Source organism: Diorhabda sublineata, chromosome 7 (assembly GCF_026230105.1).
Source record: "Diorhabda sublineata isolate icDioSubl1.1 chromosome 7, icDioSubl1.1, whole genome shotgun sequence".
NCBI classification, from domain to species: domain Eukaryota; kingdom Metazoa; phylum Arthropoda; class Insecta; order Coleoptera; family Chrysomelidae; genus Diorhabda; species Diorhabda sublineata.
In genome coordinates this window covers 15,972,156-15,990,496 of record NC_079480.1, presented here as the reverse complement: position 1 = coordinate 15,990,496, position 18,341 = coordinate 15,972,156, and the positions used below count along the sequence as shown (strand labels likewise).

The following is an 18,341-nucleotide window of genomic DNA, read 5'->3' as shown; positions in this document are numbered from 1 at the left end:
CTGAATTGTTTGTTGACATTCAGTAGGCAAATAATCCTGTGTGATTTTTATAAATTTGTATTTTCTGAAGTACTTTCAGCCTGGTTTGATTTAAACAAAAGACAAATAACATTTTACGTATTTTAGACTATTAATTGCATCCAATAATTTCATTTATTTCGATAAATAAGTTTGTTATGCAAAGCTAAATAAAATACAGATGCTTATTATTATATTGTTTTTATTTTTCGGTTTAAATTCATTCACGTGTAAGCATTTTAAATATTGTTGGTTATTCTAATTATGATTTTTAATATGTTTTCATAATGCATTATTTTCCTAAATAAACAACAATTCCTCAATATCTCTATACCATTTTTAAAAATAATTTCTTGGTTTAAAGTTGATGGAAACACATTTAAACGGTATTATGTTAATATTTGCTTTAACTGAAAACTCTTAATATTTAATTATAAAACTAAAATAAAATATTTTCAAATTTTTAAAACCTAAATAATCTTTACACTCAATTTCAATAAACAAAATTGCTCTAAAATCTAAATAAATATAATATAAGGCATGCCGAACACATATGGTAACATAACATTCGATTTGACTATGAAAATGATTTTTGAGACAGATTTGGAGAGCTGAGCAATCCATTGTGTCTATAATTGTTGGACACCGTCCGCCAGGTCCGAGATTTTGCATATCGTGCTGTGCTTCACAGTTGAACACTAGGTCGAATTGTCTTATTTCGCATTTTGATTCCAAATAATCTGAAGTAGTGTTTCTCTCCACGTAGCACAATCAGTTTAACTAACGAAAAAGTTTATATAACAATTTTCGGAAGCTGAATGGTACTCAAAATATTTATAAACGCCTTAAAATGTTATTTAAATAACTCTATTCAACTGAATAGGTATTTATAAAACAATATGGTAATAATTGAGTATTGTGTATTACTTGAGGGGAAAAGAAATCCATAGTTTATTTCTATAGCCATATGGAACCAAAAGACGGCTCGATTAAACTTCACCTCAAAAAACTAGTGCAAGCACATTTCGCAAAGTCATTGGTAAAGTTCATTAGAAATGGTCCCATTTTACGTCGTGTGTCACTTCGCTCTTCGTCCGCGAATTGTATTAGAAATGTATCTTTATGAGTTTAGAGATTACAGAAGCTCAAGAGAATATCAAATTTCCAAATCAATCATTAGTTGCTTCCCAAATGCACAATTTGAGCACACAACCGAGCACATGGGTAATATTACCCAGTTTTAGTTCTAATAAGTATTCAAAAAGTATTTTTTTGATATTTTAGGAATAGTTTTTATACACTATTCTATGATTCAACTGATTGTAATTTTAAAAATGAAGCAATTCAAATAATTTTGTACAAACCAATCCAATCCTAAAATATCTTATGTCATGTTTATATACTCAAATGTATATATTCCATTACTTTAGAGTGAATATATTCTATTCCTATAAAATAGAATATGTACTTACCAATTTTTCTAGCATTACCAAATCTGACATATCTTTGGAAATAGAATCTAAGCAATTATGGCTTATAAAAAGCTGTTTAAGCTCCACCACCTTATACAATTCTTGTGTTAAATGAGCAATTTTGTTATGATTCAAAGATAGTTTTGTTAATTTTCTCAAAGCACCAATTTCTTCTGGTAGTTCGGTTAATAAGTTATCATGTAACTAGAACAAATAAGTCATATCAAGGCTCAACTACAAGACTAGTAATTAAAGTAAATTTCCGGTACTGAGAGTAGTTTTGTATAGTTATTTTTATCTTGGTGTTAATAGGACTCCAAAGATACTTTTTAGATCTATTTCAGTGAAACTAATTCAGCTAAGACTGAGTATTTTTGCAGGTTTTTTAAATTTTTTTTAGATTTCAAGCATTTTACAAAATCTAGGGCACTTATACTAATTTTGTTCTTAAATTGCGGGTTTTTTTGATTAATTTCCACTGTTGTTATATATATATATATATATATATATATATATATATATATATATATATATATATATATATATATATATATATATATATATATATATATATATATATACATAAATGTTCATGTTTGGAGAATTTCATTATCTTTATAAACAATTAGGGGAGCCCCTTGCAAAGTTTATGATATAAATGAGGATGGAAATAGAAACCTTTGATTACATACGTTCGCACATCTATGCGAGTAGATAGAAAGATGGAGAAATTGTTATAGCAGACCCATTCTATCTGAAGAGCAAACCTATTGTGGTGATGTTCATTTTTTTGGTACCACAAAGAGTTCTAACAAATATTTCACTGACTAATCTATCAATATCCATGCTGACCTCACTTAATATAAAAGCAAAAAAAATATAATAAACAATTAGTGCCGCTCTTAATGTTACTCGGCTGTCAAGCATGTCTCAACGCATCGCTCCAATATAAACACCTGCATATAAAACAATGAAATCATTTCCTTTGCTTCACTAGTATTGTCGCTCTTATCGTTTATTACAGCTCCAACACAAACACAGTCTCAAGTACCAAGGAAAGATAATTGCTACAGTGTAACCACGATTTAACAAATTCTTTGTAATCTCTTGAATTATCCATAAGAGTCAATGTAAAATATAGCTTTATATTGCAATTCATGTTGCAATAGACTTGAATACGCTTTTGTTCTTAAAACAATCATTGTTGTTTAATGGAAAGTAATGTATACACTGCTGTTCATCACTGTTGTTAAAGACTAAAGTTTAAATGTACTCTTCGGATTTGTTATATTGAGGTTGCACTGTATAATGTACTTCAATATTTGATTCATATATTTGAATATTATTAGTCATAATCATTAATAATATATTCTTACATTTAAAACCATTAAGTCCTGGAATAGGCCAATTTGCTTTGGTAAATGAATTAAAACATTAGAACTAAGATCTAGATGAGTTAGAGGTTTCATATTCCACCATGCTTCCTCTTCTTTCACTGGTTTGCTTAAATCTACATTTATTTCATTTTCATTAGTAACTTCATATATTGAAAACAATTTGTCTGGAACTGCAAATTTAATTAGCATTAATGAATTGTTTTTTTATTTCGAAATTAAATGTAATTACTATCAAAAGCTCCTTTCCTTGGCATTAATAGAAATAGGAAATTAAAGATTGTTTCTGAATTAAATCAATTAAATAACTTAATTTGAGGATGTTTTTAAATGCGTACATAATTCATATTAATGTTTTTACCTTCAGACATATGCCTTGAGGATAAATTCAACTGCCCTGTACTTCTTACTTTTTTTATCACATCTTTTGTGATGTGTTGATTCTCTTCATCTTTAGTTTGTAAATGAAATACTGGATCCACGAACTTTCTCCGTGACTTGACTTTATTTTGTTTCTCCATTATTAAAAAGAATACTGTAAATCAAATTAACTTTGAAAATTACTTATTTAAATAATTGTTTTAATCGATTTTTCAAGGTTACTTCTTCTTTACTCAGTTTTTGGGTCTCCCCTTTGACAATACTTGGCCAGATCTGGATTTCGCTTTGTATTCACTCTTTTTCGTTTCATATTCATTAATTTCCTAATTACACAACAATTGATAACATTTAAATTTTTGGATTTGTTTTCCCAATTTAGTTAAGCTAGTGATGTTTAAAAAAAACAGAGCAACAATATTTAAATAGCTCTTTTTAATGAAGGCCTGCAACCAACATTCCACACACCCGAAAATAGCCCCAAAATTTTCAAACGAATCTCTCTCACACACGCGCGTCCACAAACTACCTATTTTATGGACATTTCACACAAATAGCCCAAGGTTGAATTTGAAGTTTAAATGGGAAGGAATTTCCCACTATTAAAGTGCTGACAATAAATTATTTTCTTTCTCGTTCCAGATATTTCGTTCAAGTTGCTCATGCTTGAGAATGCGCAGAACCCAGCTGGAGCCTCGGAGGATAAAGAAACCGTTATCATTCTGTCTTCTTTAATCGCAACAGCTTTCATTTATAGAAACTGTTCATATAAAAGTATTGCATATGTATATGTCTGCCATCATAACTATATATCAAGTTGACGAATTTAACACCAAACAGAATAATTTAATGTTACTAAATATTCTACAAGTTATCTTGATGATGCATAATGCATAATTTAGATTGCGTTTTTTGGCTTATTTTAGCTGCATAAAATGTTTATGTGACTCGACTGCGTACTCTGAAAACTAAACAAAAAGGTTGTGGTGGTAGTAGAGATAGGCTTACAGTAAAAGTAATTGACAAATTAACTGTTTACTATGGTTTATCAATTCGTCGTCATTGCGATTCTATTGAAGATATGAAATCTGCTATTATGGCAACTTTTTACCACTACGATTCGACTGATGAAAATCCGAATCATGATATGTGTCCCAAAGGCGAAGATTCTTGGTGCTCATACCAGCGCGCTGAAGCAAGTGGAAAGCTTGATACTTATACTCAAGATTATTCTCCCTTACCTCCTGATGTTTTAAAAGCTATTAAACCGATTTACGACGATCTCAGTAATAATAATTTACTTTCAAGATGTGTAGGTGGATTCAATCAGAATAATAATGAGAGCTTCAACCAACTAGTGTGGAAAATATGCCCAAAAACCGTGAATACTAGTTCTACTATCGTACAAATTGCTGCATACATAGCTACTTGTATATTTAATGAAGATACAAATCCATTATTAATGATTATGGATACCGTAGGACTTAATTGTGGGTCTAATTCCCATCGGTATGCTGAAAAAATGGATGCTGCTCGTGTGGAAGTGGCAGATCAGCGCGCCAACGACAGCGTTTTGGAAACTTCCACAATGGCTGAAGAACCATTATATAGTCCACGAATAGATGAGTCGGTGTAAGTAATTTCATAATTCGTATTTCTGTACGTAAATCTAGTGTGAAACTTTAAAAGCGTTTTTCTCAAAACTATGTTTTTTGAACTGGTGACAACTGTAACTCGAAAATCGCTCAGTAGATTTTAATGAAATTTATACAGCTTTTAGAATACATAATAATTCAAAAATTTCGATTAAAACTGAGAGATTAAGATTAGGAATTAAGACCAATTAACTGTTGATTTTTTCCCAAAAATTTAGACAAAAATTTCCTGAGGCCGCCATTTTGTTAATTTTTGCAAAAAAAATCCATCGATCAGGCCCAGGATTATCTATTTATAAAACTAATTTTTTTTTATCCGATTGATATTAGATTAATCTCCAAGGACTTATGATTGTCACCGCAAGGACCTTTTTTGGAACTGGGTCAACACAGACAGCTATAACTTTGGAAATTAAATTTTTTTTTTAATTTTTTAGTTTTCGTCAAAACATTGTATAATAAAGCCATATAACTACTGTTGTAAAATAACACGATTTAATAGCAAAAAAATACTGAAAATTCTCATTTTATCGTGCCTCTGACTACCCCTAACTCCTTAAACTCGGTTTCAGTTCAGTAACATATATTTTTATTGTAATTCTCTTCATATTTTCTATTAATTGTAATAATCAATACTTTTAAAAAGCTACTTTGAGATTTCAAATTCATTATTGGCGCAGTCAGTGGGATATCCGGGTTATCACGTATCGAACGTGGTATTTCGTTTTAACGATTAACTGGATATAGAGAAACATAGTTGATTCCCTGGAACATATATCGTCCAATTCTGCAAGGATCGTTACTTCTGGAGGAAACATAAATCGCAAAGCCAGTGATCATCCCTATAGCTGTTAGGAAAGACATACTTGAAGTAATTACTCTGTTTAAGTACATTTGAATATCTATCGAGAATTTATCAGATATACTTAAACGTTTAAATTTGAGATATTCTTCAACCGATTCTCATATTTATAAAAGTGTTATTCTCTCACAAAATGAATCTACTATGGCTCAATTAAACTGATACATTTGCAATTGTGACGAGATAATTCCAAATTTTTACGACATTACTAATCCAGGTAGTTTACAGAATGTTTACTTATTAAATTCACTTATTTCTAAAACTTACTGGTAACGCTAGGCTAGTAGTAAATATTTAAATAATCACAAGTTGGTAAGATCTGAAAGAAAACTTTTCTGATCAATGGAGATGAATCCTCAATAGAGATCTAGCAATGTTAAAACAGAATCATATCGAGAGTTTTACAATCGATGCCTTAAAATTTTGAATCTCATATGTATTTTTGTCGATATGCACGAAATACGCCAAGAGGAAAAAATTCTAAAGCATAACTTGTACAAGGAAAACATTTTTATCACTTCTTAAAGATTCTCTTGGTACAACGATACGTTGTATGAGGCCTCGAACATTAGTGAAGTCTTGCAATTCGTTATCCAAGAAGATAACACACACTATTTTCAAAATATAAATTATAATAAACAAATCACAATTTCTCTTCAAGGCAACCTTCACAACAAAGATTTTCAAATAATTATCCAAACAATAATTATAATACATTCGATCAACATAGGATTCAAAATCCGCGAACACCCTTTTCTTCTCAACCCATTAATATACAACCAAATTAGAATAATCGTCCACAAAAGTTTTCACAAACGCTCAAGTATTTGGCAGAAACAATCAACAAAATAGAAACGTTTTTAAACCAAATTCCAATAACAGTTTTGATAGGCCCACTCCAATGAGCAAAATTACTAAAAATATTTAGAACCAATCCAATGAGTGTAAATACCAGACCTTCATCAAGAAACTTTTAAACTAAATCACTCAAACTCACGTTCATTTGATCAATCTATGCAGCCCTTACGAATTTTTGACTCTGAATAATTATATAATACAGAAATCGAAGAAAATTATGATTAAGTATATTTTTAGGAACATTACTACTATCAAATATCATTCCATTTAATACAGTAGATGCAATTGAATTGCCATATGTTATTTCACCTAATTCTAATATAAAAATTTTACTTGATTCTGGGTCGACAAAGTCGTTTATTGACCCAGAAATAGCTAATAAATTTTTGATCACGCATGACCCATTTGTTGTGTCCACCGTATTTAAAAAATCAGTACCAGTTTCAAACTTATTCAAATTATCAAAAAATAAAACATTAAAATTCTACTTATTAAAATTTCATAACGTTTTCAGAGGATTGATTAGACCAAATAGTTTGAAATCCTTACAAGCTGCTATTGATTTTGATAAAGGATATTTAATTACACCACATACAAAAATTAGACTGCTTTTTTAAAAAACGCAAAGTGATGAAAGTAAAAACGTCTATACAAAATGGTGAAATAATTATTCCGCACCATAAATTTGACAATTTTAAAATACCAGAATGTCTTACAACATCTAAAAATGGTCAAGCCATTTGGAATAATACATCAGATAAAAAAACATTAGATTTCTCTGAACCTTTATCTGTAAAAATTTTTGACAGAAAACATGTACAAAAAGTTGGATTAAATAATTTTGACAAGTTCCCTAATAAATTTTAGATATAAAAATAAGAATAGACCATTTGAATAATGAAGAACGTTCCAAAATACTTAAATTATATAAAGAATTTGCAGATATATTCTATGACGAAGAAACACCAAATAAAAACCGTAGATGAACTACCAGTCTATACAAAACCTTATCGTTATCTATTTATTCATAAACAAGAAGTAATAAGTCAATTAAAAAAATGTTAGATCATAATATCATAAGGCCAAGTAGTTCTTCGTAGTCTTCACCTATATGAGTTGTACCTAAAAAATCTGATGCTTCCGGAAAGCACGAATGGAGAGTTGTGGTAGACTATCGGAAGCTAAACGAAAAAACTATTGGTGATAGGTAACCACTTTCTAATATAACCGATTTACTTGATAAACTTGGAAAATCCCAATATTTCACCACCCTCGATTTGGCTGGTGGATTTCATCAAATTAAGATGGATGAAAATGATACAGAAAATGGGCATTACGAATAAAAAGGAGCGAAAATTGAGACGTAAAGCCCAAGTACAAATAGTACTACACAAATAAAGGGTTTTCTAGGTTTGCTAGGTTATTATCGTATGTTTATAAATAACTTTGCTAAAATAACCAAACTTCTCACAGTGTCTGAAAAAAGGAGCGAAAATTGAACATAATCAAGAATTTGTAGACTGTTCTAATAAATGTAAAAGTCTTTTAATCAACGAGCCGATTCTACACTATCCGTTTTGACGACGGATAGTTTTGAATGTTTTGGGCGCCGTCCTTTCCCAAGGTCCGATTGGTAGTGATTTACCTGTTACGTACGATTCTCGAACTTTGCATGATTAATTATTTAACTATAGAGAAAAGACTAATCGCAATAGTTTGGGCTACAAAATACTTTCGACCATATTTGCTCGGTAGGAACTCGTTATTAGTCGAATTTTTAAAGGAAAAATTAGACTATTACGGTAGGCATGACTAGAAGAAAAATGGGGGGCATATCATTTTTCCCATGTTTTGAGACCTCCTGAACATGATTATGATGGTTTTTTGACCTTTGCTCACCTCTGCAGGTCAAACGAAAAGCGACTGAAAAATGAAATTTCACATGTAGGATCAATTAGTTGCGACATGATTTCCTGTCTAAGGTCGAAACTTTCCATCTCCCCCCCTCTCCATTTTATGGTCATTTTTGTTATATTTTCTTATTTTTTGGCCAGAAAAAGTTTAACTAGAGGGTTCGAACTTCGCATGCAAGTAGGGGTGATGTTGAAGAATTGTCTTTCTCAAGTTCAAAGTTTTCTTCTTCAGCTCTTCTAGCACAAAACTCCCGAAATCAATTTGATCGTTGTAATTGTTGAACTGGACCGCCTCCTATTTAATGAATAATATGAGTATGATCGTTGCTAGGGTGATTTTTTTTACTTCCCATTTTCGAAATTTCTTGTCATTATGACAATTTTTTCTTTGTTGTCAATTGGAATTGAACAAGAGGGTTCGAGACCACCGGGTCTATTGAAATTATGAATTTTGATATCATTTCCAAGAAATTCATTTTATGGAAAGATTTGTTTGCGTATTAGTTAAATTCTTCATCCGACGAAAAATTCGACTTTCGTGATGGAGCTCTGCTGCTCACGGTTTTTTTGTAACCGAACATAAGCCTCTACTCGTAGAATGGTTATTCTCCCTCTAAGATCTAAATTAACAAGATATCGAATAAAATTAGATGATTACGACTATAATATTAAATATAGAAAATCCTGTCGTAGGTATCCCAATATCAGACTCGTCTGTAAATTATGGTTAAAATTAAATCATTTTATCACCAGTATTACATTCTCCAGCAAAGCCAAAAATAACAATCTTATTCGAAAGAAAACAACGTATTAAAGTTCAAATATCTGAAAACAATTTTGATAATGATATTAAAAATTTCATCAGAGAATATATCACACCAAATGCTCAATATTATCTCTATGTTAATTTAATATTAATATTTAATAGTTTTACAAAATCATTTCAAATGGCCTTCAATAAAATTGAAAAAAGGTAACAAATTATTAATTGACGTAACAGACAAAAATGACATTGAAGAACTAATAATGAATTAACACGAAAATAAATCCAATCGACGAAACAGTTAACAGAATTAAAGAAAAAAAAAGTATTGGCCAAATTTCAAAGAATCGGTTCAAACTTATATCAATAATTGAGGAACGTCACCTCATAAGAATGGAAATTAATATTACTCCAGCACTGTCATAACCGAGTTATTGAAGCTCCACAAAATTGATATCCACTTTGGCAGTCCAAATCATCCATATTCATCATATGGATTTGTTGAGGTTCCCCTTGATATTAATCGAACATATCAGAATATTAATCACAAAAGGATTCCTTAAGACCCCAATTAAAAAAAACAGACAATCCTTTTAATATGGAAATTGATCAGATATTGATAAATGACACCTTGATATTTGAAGGCAATACATATACTCGTATAGAAAATGCAATGCTCACAAAAGATGTTCTCGATCAAATAATAAATATGTACGAAATAATTAATTCAATTCTTCGAGATATTGAGAATTCCATTACTAGGAACTTCGAAGGATTCAAAACATGGAGATCACAAGGAAATAAAGAAGTAAATTATGTATGTTAAAAGAAAAACAAATTACCCGATGGAAATGAGAATAACTATTAAAATATTGAAGTAAATTTAAAGTTATTTTTCATCATTATTTTTCCACATGATGGTTTTGTTTTCATCCTTTCAGGATATATCAGTAGGTACTGTTCAAAAATAAAATGCAAAAGTTTTAGACAGTACTCATGTATATTTTTTTTAAAAGTTTTAAAGGGTTTTTAAAGTTGATCTTAATGGCAAGTAGGAATTAGTGAAACATTGAAGAACTATTATGTTTTATTTATTATTTCATGGCTTATTATTAATTAAGGTCAGTTAAGGTGACAATTAATGGAACACATGTGGAACATAATGAATTGAGGAGTAAGGGTTCTTCAAATTATACTAGGAAGATCAATGAATGAGTAAAATTTTATTTAAGATACTACAGAATATACAGAGGAGGGTAAGTGAACACACAAAATAATATAAAAATTGAAATCAGAGTGGAAATGAAGAAAATTATTAGAAGCATATTAACAAATTTATGAAATTGAAGGACTATTTTTTAAAAAGGTATTTATAAGAGCAATATGAACTCATATTTTAAAGATATTTACAAAATTAAGTATTCAAATAAATATGTATTGAATTATAGTATTTACCTTACAGATGATAATAATAATATACTTTTTTTAGTAGTTTTATATATTTTATATTATTTTTATATATATTAAAGAAAGAAATAAAATATGAGCCCATTGATACAGAAATCATTTAGCAATCGATAACAACATCGCAATAAAATAAGTTATAAGTATGATACATTAAGTGGAGAATGTAATTTTAGGTATTTAGCTTATATTAGATACAAACCAAAAACATATCGTAATATATTTTGTTTTTATAGGGGTGTTCATGTTACTGGAAGAAACTATACATAAAGAGATGTGAAAGAAGATTATTGATACTGAAAAACCAAATACCAAAAATTACCAGAGAACTACTGTGGAAATTCAGATCGAAACAGAAAAGTTTAAGGATGACATAAAAGTAATTGAAAAGGGGGCATTTAAAATCGAATCAAGTAAGTTGTGAATCTTATAATAAGGTTTCTTGCAACGAAATTTGTTATTTAGAGTGTCGGGCGGAATATTGTAATGTACTGACAAAGAAGATTTAAGAATAGATGAGCCTTTGAAAACTTTAATTCGCTAACAAGATGATTTTAAATATTTCAAGAAGAACATTACAATATAATACATCCCTCTCACAAATGAAACGGAAATGAGAAGTAACCATGAAAAAATAGGTTCTAATATTTTAGTGATTTATTCATATATTTTGTGATTTGTATAAATTGGAGATTTGAATTGAAAACTTAAAATGTGAAAGACGAGAACTTTAATCGTTTTATCGAATTCTTCTAATAATATCAAACCCAGTAAGAAAAGAGAAATATGTAAGCAAACATTATCTCCAAAAAAAAAAGGAAGGTAGATGCTAAAGGTTATAAAATATTTTTTTAATCACTACATATATATATATCCCCTTTTATAGCGTTATACGCCTTTGGGTTCCTAATCTCCAGGCCTGTCTATCTTGCCAGTCGTCGACTGCTAGGTTCCTTTCGGACATTGCTCTAGTGATTCCTTGTAGCCATGTTCTAGGTGGTCTTCCCTTCTTTCTTTTTTCTTTGGGGGTCCATTCTAATATTTTTCTTGGTAGTCGTTCTCTTCCCATTCTCTTAACGTGTCCGTACCAAATCAACTGTTTCTTTTCTATATCTTCTACTAAAGTTCTTTCTACTTTCAATTGTCTTCTTATTTCCTCGTTTCTTATATGTTCCGTTCTAGATATTCTTGCTGCTCTCCTCCAGAAATCCATTTCCACTGCATTTAAGTTATTTTTTTGCTTTTCTGTAAGTTGCCAAACCTCGGAGCTATATGTAATTATTGGTTGTAAAATGGCGTTGTATATTCTCTTTTTTGTTTCTGGTCTAATATTCTTTTGCCACAGCACTGAGTTCAGGGCTCTTATTACTTTTCTTCCTTTGGTTATTCTGTCCCTAATTGTTTCCTCGTTTCGTCCTGTTGTTGTTAGTTTTACACCTAGGTATATGCATTCCTTACAGTTTTTAATTATTTTTCCCTCTAGATCTAAATTCCCAGGTGAATCTTCTGATCCTATACATATGTATTGTGTCTTCTCCGTGTTAACCTGTAGACCCCACTTTTGGTATTCTTCTATAAGTTTTCTAGACATGTACTCCAGATCTTCTTTTTCCTGTGCTACCACTACCTGGTCATCGGCATAGTGCAGTGTATACAAGGTGCTCTCCCCAATAGTTAGTCCCATTCCTTTACATTTTTTTTTCCAAACTCTTAGGGCTTCATCTATGTATATGTTGAACAGAGTTGGGGATAAACAACACCCTTGTCGCAAGCCTTTGGTTGTTTTGAAGCCGTCTGTCACCTTGTTACCTATTTTTATTTTTGCTGTTGTGTCTCTGTATAGTTCTTTTATAGCCTTTATTAGAGTGGTATTTATGCTCGTTCTTTCCAGAACCTCCCATAATTTTGAGACAGGTACTGTGTCATACGCTTTCTTCAAGTCTACCAATAGTAGGTGCACTTCTTGTGATCTTACGGTTCTCTTTTCGATTATTTGTGATAGACAGAAAATACTATCTATCGTCGATCGACCTGCTCTGAAGCCGTTTTGTTCCTCGGATTCGTATGGGTGATATTCTTCACAAATGATCTCCTTTATTATTTTTCCGTATAACCTACTGAGCGTACTAGTCACTGTAATGCCCCTATAATTATTGCAGTCTTCCTTATTTCCTTTCTTGTATATGGACGTGATCCATCCTTCTTTCCACGTTTGCGGTATTGGTTCTCCATTTAGATGTCTATTGATAATTTCTGTTAGGATATTAAACAGCCTATTTAATCACTACGTAATTAAATATAATATTTTCTTAGAATCTCCATAGTATAAACGTGCCAAAACAACACTGAACAAGTGTTAATTTTGTAAACATGCCAGTTAAAAATATTTATTTATTTTTTGTCAATCCTAAGCCTGGAAAAGTGTGGAGGAAAATAAATTATTTTAAATTAATATGTAAATTTATTGTAACTTATGTAAATATTTAATGTGAATTACAATTTTGATTAGTTTTCAGTCTTTCATTAACCCCATATAGCATAGAGAATAAATTAATTTTTATCATTATTCCTTTACATGAAAAATACTACAGTTAAAGTTTTGTTCTTAATTTGGATTTTTTCACTTATATATCACAGTACACTACCTGGCAAGAAGTATCAACCATCCAAAATATTTTTAATTTATTTTTTATGCCGCTCACTGTATAAATATATTGAAAAATTTACATTTGAAAGTAGATTTTAAATAGTCACTACATTCTGGTTATGTATTTAAATTTGGCGGGCTTTGCTTTGGTGCAATTTTCTGTGTGCCATTTAGCGTATGCTTTCCTAATTGTTCTGTTGTGGCCGTGTTTTTGTGATTTTCAATAAATGTTGTGTATAACATAAAGAACCTATTAATATAATGCATTTGTTCCTAAATCCTCAAAATGACGTAAACATTTTAATAGATGTCTGCCGGCTATAAGCAATACTAAATTAACTGCAAGGGATTTGTTACGAAGTTCAAGTAATAAAATTTATAATAAATACACACACATTATGCTTAGATTCTTATTAAAATTGAAGGATTATAAGATTACTTTCAAAAGCCTATTTGCCTACATTTTACTTGAGTAGCAAAACAATAACTTAAATATTTTTATCCTAACAAGATTCCAACTCCAAATTTATTTATTTTTTTTTTTCATAATTGTTCTCAAAATTTGATTTTTGTGATGTTAAATATTTGAAATATGCCATTTTCAGAAATATTAGAAAAATGTGAAAAGTCATTAGTTCTGAAGTATCAGTATGAACTACATTGAAATAATTAAAATTACGCCCTTTCAATAAAACTTAAATTTGCCACTATTTTATGAAGGATGTCATATTAGTAGTTCAAGTTCAGACCCCCGGTCAACGTCAATTTGGTTACAACAAATAACATTTAGTGATCTAATTATAGGTGTGTGGGTATGCCTATACAAAAATATGAAGTATAATGTATGCTGCATTCCTATTATAAAGTTTTATTTTTATTTCAAAAGTAATATTACATGCAAAGACACGTCTATATATATTTTATTTATACAAGATGGCTCAATAGTGTGTGGAAGTGCAATAACTCACTTAAGATACAATATACAAAAATAATTTTTGAATCAAAGCTGTTATATTTGCACAGATACACATTTCTAAAATATTTTGAAGTATACAGCGACAACATAAAGAAAAGTTTTTTTAAATAGGACACCCTGTATATTTGTTTACCACTGAATTGAGCGTAAAATTCTGCATCTTTTCCGATAAATTTTAAACGTTGCCAAGTTGGAGCGAAAAATATGAGGACTTGACGAAAAAGTAAACACTGAATGTGCCGTTTAAAATAATTCTAGTTTTTGTAACAAAATCAAACTAGTAATTTTATACCTTTAAAAAATGTAATAAAATAAACAAGTATACAAAACACCCGCGACTACTAACGAAGACATGAATAGAATTAAGAAGGTTTTTCGAACTGCCGATGTCAATATGTTACATCGTGCTAGTAGAGCTTTAGAAGATCGCATTCATTATTGTATGCAAGTAAATGGTAGTCATTTTGAACATTTAATAAAATAGTTGTTATCTAAAGTGTAGTTCTTTCTTATTTGTTGTTAGTTTTATTTGTTTATTTTGCGTTTTGTAGATACCCTATATTAAGTTGTATAATAGTTTAATAATTGTTTTTGAGCAGTTATCAACGATTTCCCACCTCACACAGATTTTGCACTAAAATCGGATAAGAACATATAAGCTTTTTACTTTATTTTCACGTGTATAATACACTCCTAGAGCTTGGTGCGCTCCTCCCGACTTGCCCTGTATATAAAACATTATAAAACCTTGTCAATGAATTTGTTGTACATATTATAATAAGAAATATACATAAAACCGAATTGTGGTACATCAATTCCATTATTTCTCTCTCAATTGTTTGTTTGCTTTATGTTGTTTTGGTTTAGATATGGGTAGAGTGCTTCAGAAAGTGTCCATCAAATTCTTTACGTTAGGGAGGTGCTACTATCGCACGAGTGTAAATTTTAAATAAAGCGATGACTCTTAGACATTTCAATTTTTTAACACTGCATATTCAAACAAGACTGACCGATCATATGATATCTCGTTCGACAGGAGCGCCATTCTGTTCAAATTTTGAATTATAATTTACCCTCTACAAGCGGACAATTTTTAAGCTAAGCTCCCATATGAGATGGTACTCCTTACCTCTACCCTCCATAGGTTTAGATAAGGTCAGGTTAGGTTAGTTCAATGTTAGGTTATTAATGTTTATTCATTCAAGCAAAAATTATATATGACGTATATAAATAAAAAGTGAGAGTATTCTATGTAATAGAAATACTTCAAATAGGGCAATCATGTTCAAATTTACACAAAAATAAGGTGATTTATTTAAGAAATGATATTCAACTTTATGACCAGATTTTGTTTAGAAACAGCATATCTTCCCTTACTTAGTCCAAGTCCAATAAAAATAATTTTAGTGTAATTATTTTAAATGCACTTTATTACTTATCTAAATATTGCCCAAAACATAAACTAGCATTTGTTCCCCCAAACCCAAAAGCATTTTTCAAAGCAATCCTTCGATTGCATTTTTGCCATTTTTGGCTAATATTAGGTACAAAATTAATTTCATTATCTTCTACATTTTCTAAATTTATAGTAGGTGGTAAAATACCATCATCAATTGCTTTTATAGTTATAGCAGCTTCTAAATTTCCAGCAGCACCCAACAAGTGCCCATGTGCTCCTTTAGTAGATGATACAGCAATGTTTTTACAATAAAAAGCAAATAATTTCTTGATTGCTTTTATCTCTATAGCATCTCCTATAGGAGTTGAGGTGGCATGTGCATTAATATAAGTTATTTGGTCTACGAGTATTTTTGAGTCTTTCACTGCTCTCTCCATTGCAGAACATGCTCCAGTTCCATCAGATCGAGGCGCAGTTAAGTGAGATGCATCTCCCGACAGTCCATAACCTAGAAAATATAAATTTAATTTATAGATAGTTATTTTGAAATGTTAGTTACCTAAAACTTCAGCATAAATGTAAGCATTTCTGTTTAAAGCATGTTGCAACTCCTCTAATATTAATACAGCACTTCCTTCTCCCATGACAAATCCTTCTCTTAACTTATCAAAAGGTCTTGAGGCTTTTTCTGGATCTTCATTAAAAGAAGTACTTAAAGCTCTTAGCCTAGAAAAGCCTGCAATTGACATGGGAGATATACAACTTTCTGTCCCACCACAAATCATAATTTCAGCATCTCCATTTCGTATGAAGCGAAATGAATCTCCAATAGCATGTACTCCTGTTGCACATGCTGTAGAAACTGAATGATTAGGCCCTCTTAAGCCATATCTGATGCTAATTTGTCCTGCTGCCATATTAGGTAAAATACGTGGAACAAAAAATGGACTTACATGATGGTAACCCTTTTTTAAGGCATCATAAGTATTACATATATCTTCCAAGTCTATCATACCCATTCCTACAGCTACACCCGTAACATTTTTAGTTGAATCATCCATTTTATCTAACTTTGCGTCTTCCAGGGCTTGCTTAGTACTTATCAAAGCAAAACCTGTTGCGGGAGCCATAGATCTTAATTCTGGCTGACTAAAGTAATTGAGTAAGTTTATTCTACTGTTATTTTCTTTGGCATAACCGCCAATTTTACATGGTAAGGAATCATAACCCGAGCCTTCTAGTTTTGATATTCCTGATTTTCCAGCTACAATATTTTTCCATACCTCTTTTATTCCCGTTCCTACAGGTGATACTACGCCAATTCCTGTTACAACTACTCGTCTCTGCATCATAAACAAAAATATTCATTCATTTAAGTCGTTAAGGTAATATAACTATTATTATTAGTATGCTTCTTCTTTTTTCTAATTTAGAATTTTAGGAAACAACGATCGGGTCAAACCGATCACAAATCAACAGCAAACCGATCATGATCTCAATGTTAGGAGAGTAAACCAAATCACGTTCAGTATCATTCGGTAACTGAATGAATTATTCGGATCATAGGATAGGATTAAATCTATGGGTATAATCATGTGATAGGATGTGACTAAAGTTAGCAGAGCAATATAAACAAAAAAATAAACATTAAGAGGACAATTAAGTACTAATGGAATGCCACATTACGAAAATTATTTATTGATTTTGCACATTTAACTTGCATTGCTCCGCTAACTTTTTTCTAAAGTTAGCAGAATTTTTCCGCTTGTTTTTTTGTCTGTTAATATTGCTCTGCTAACTTTATTGACATTTTGATGTGCTGACGTGCTGACAAAATACTATTTTCTCTCTCGTTCCAGTTACGCACGCTTGAGAATGCGCAGAACCGAGCTGGAGCCTCGGAGGTTAGATAAAGCGTTATCATTCCATCTTCCTTAGTCGGAACAGCTTCCAAGTATAAAAACTGTCCATATAAAAGTATTACATATATGACTGCTGTAATTAATGAAAAGAGATGGAAGAGGTGGAAGGAGTACGATGTAAGAAATTAAAAGGAAAACTTGAAAGAGATAGCTCTACTAACTATCTTTGTATCTATCCATTTCTCTCTAGTACTTAGGTTACGAAAAAAAGAGGAATATAACCTTTATGCTTTATGTCTACCATTTGGCCAAAAGAAAGTAGCTTACAGTGGCGAATCAAGACATTTCAAGTTAATTAAGGTTCTAGTTTTTCTCTAATAACTATTGCAATCGAACAAAAAATTGAATTATATCTGTTATCATCAGAACCGGACCTTTGTAGGCTTTCTTGAAATCACCTCGTACATTGCGAAACATAGGAAACACTGCATTCTCGGACCAAGTGATCGTGTTTTGTTTTGCTGCGCTCTACTCGCATCAATAGCATAAGTGTCAGTCTGAGGATGTAAGAATTCACGTAAAACACCCGCCTAACATAGGCTCCTTAAGTATTTTGGCCCGGGGGCCACGATAACTCTAAGTTCGGCTCTGGTTATCATATTTCTATTAAATTGTTATAG

At 30.9% G+C, this 18,341-nt stretch overlaps 2 protein-coding genes across 9 annotated transcripts in view; both read right to left on the bottom strand.

The window, feature by feature from the left end:
• LOC130447069 (leucine-rich repeat-containing protein 40-like) overlaps nt 1-3,562 on the bottom strand; it is an 82,006-nt gene extending 78,444 nt beyond the window's left edge. For all 8 annotated transcript variants that reach the window (XM_056783702.1, XM_056783704.1, XM_056783701.1 and 5 more), the window contains exons 1-3: nt 3,246-3,562; nt 2,867-3,057; nt 1,491-1,694 (exon numbers count right to left, since the gene is read on the bottom strand). In XM_056783702.1, the coding sequence (XP_056639680.1) occupies nt 1,491-1,694; nt 2,867-3,057; nt 3,246-3,405 (555 nt within the window). In that variant the 5' untranslated portion in view covers nt 3,406-3,562. The remainder of the gene's footprint in view (nt 1-1,490; nt 1,695-2,866; nt 3,058-3,245) is intronic.
• Nucleotides 3,563-13,218: 9,656 nt separating this feature from the next.
• LOC130446757 (3-oxoacyl-[acyl-carrier-protein] synthase, mitochondrial) lies at nt 13,219-17,343 on the bottom strand. The gene is made up of 2 exons (XM_056783183.1): nt 16,359-17,343; nt 13,219-16,307 (listed from the first exon to the last, which is right to left on the bottom strand). Exons 1-2 carry the CDS (start codon nt 17,149-17,151, stop codon nt 15,832-15,834), a joined length of 1,269 nt encoding a protein of 422 aa, XP_056639161.1. The 5' UTR covers nt 17,152-17,343; the 3' UTR covers nt 13,219-15,831.
• Nucleotides 17,344-18,341: the final 998 nt, after the last annotated feature.

Bases quoted from the DNA above. Each gene is read 5' to 3' on its own strand.
- LOC130446757 (XM_056783183.1), bottom strand. From the start codon at position 17,151: ATGATGCAGAGACGAGTAGTTGTAACAGGAATTGGCGTAGTATCACCT. The intron at 16,308-16,358 runs GTAACTAACATT...TATATTTTCTAG, and splicing joins CATTTATGCTGAAGTTTTAG to GTTATGGACTGTCGGGAGAT.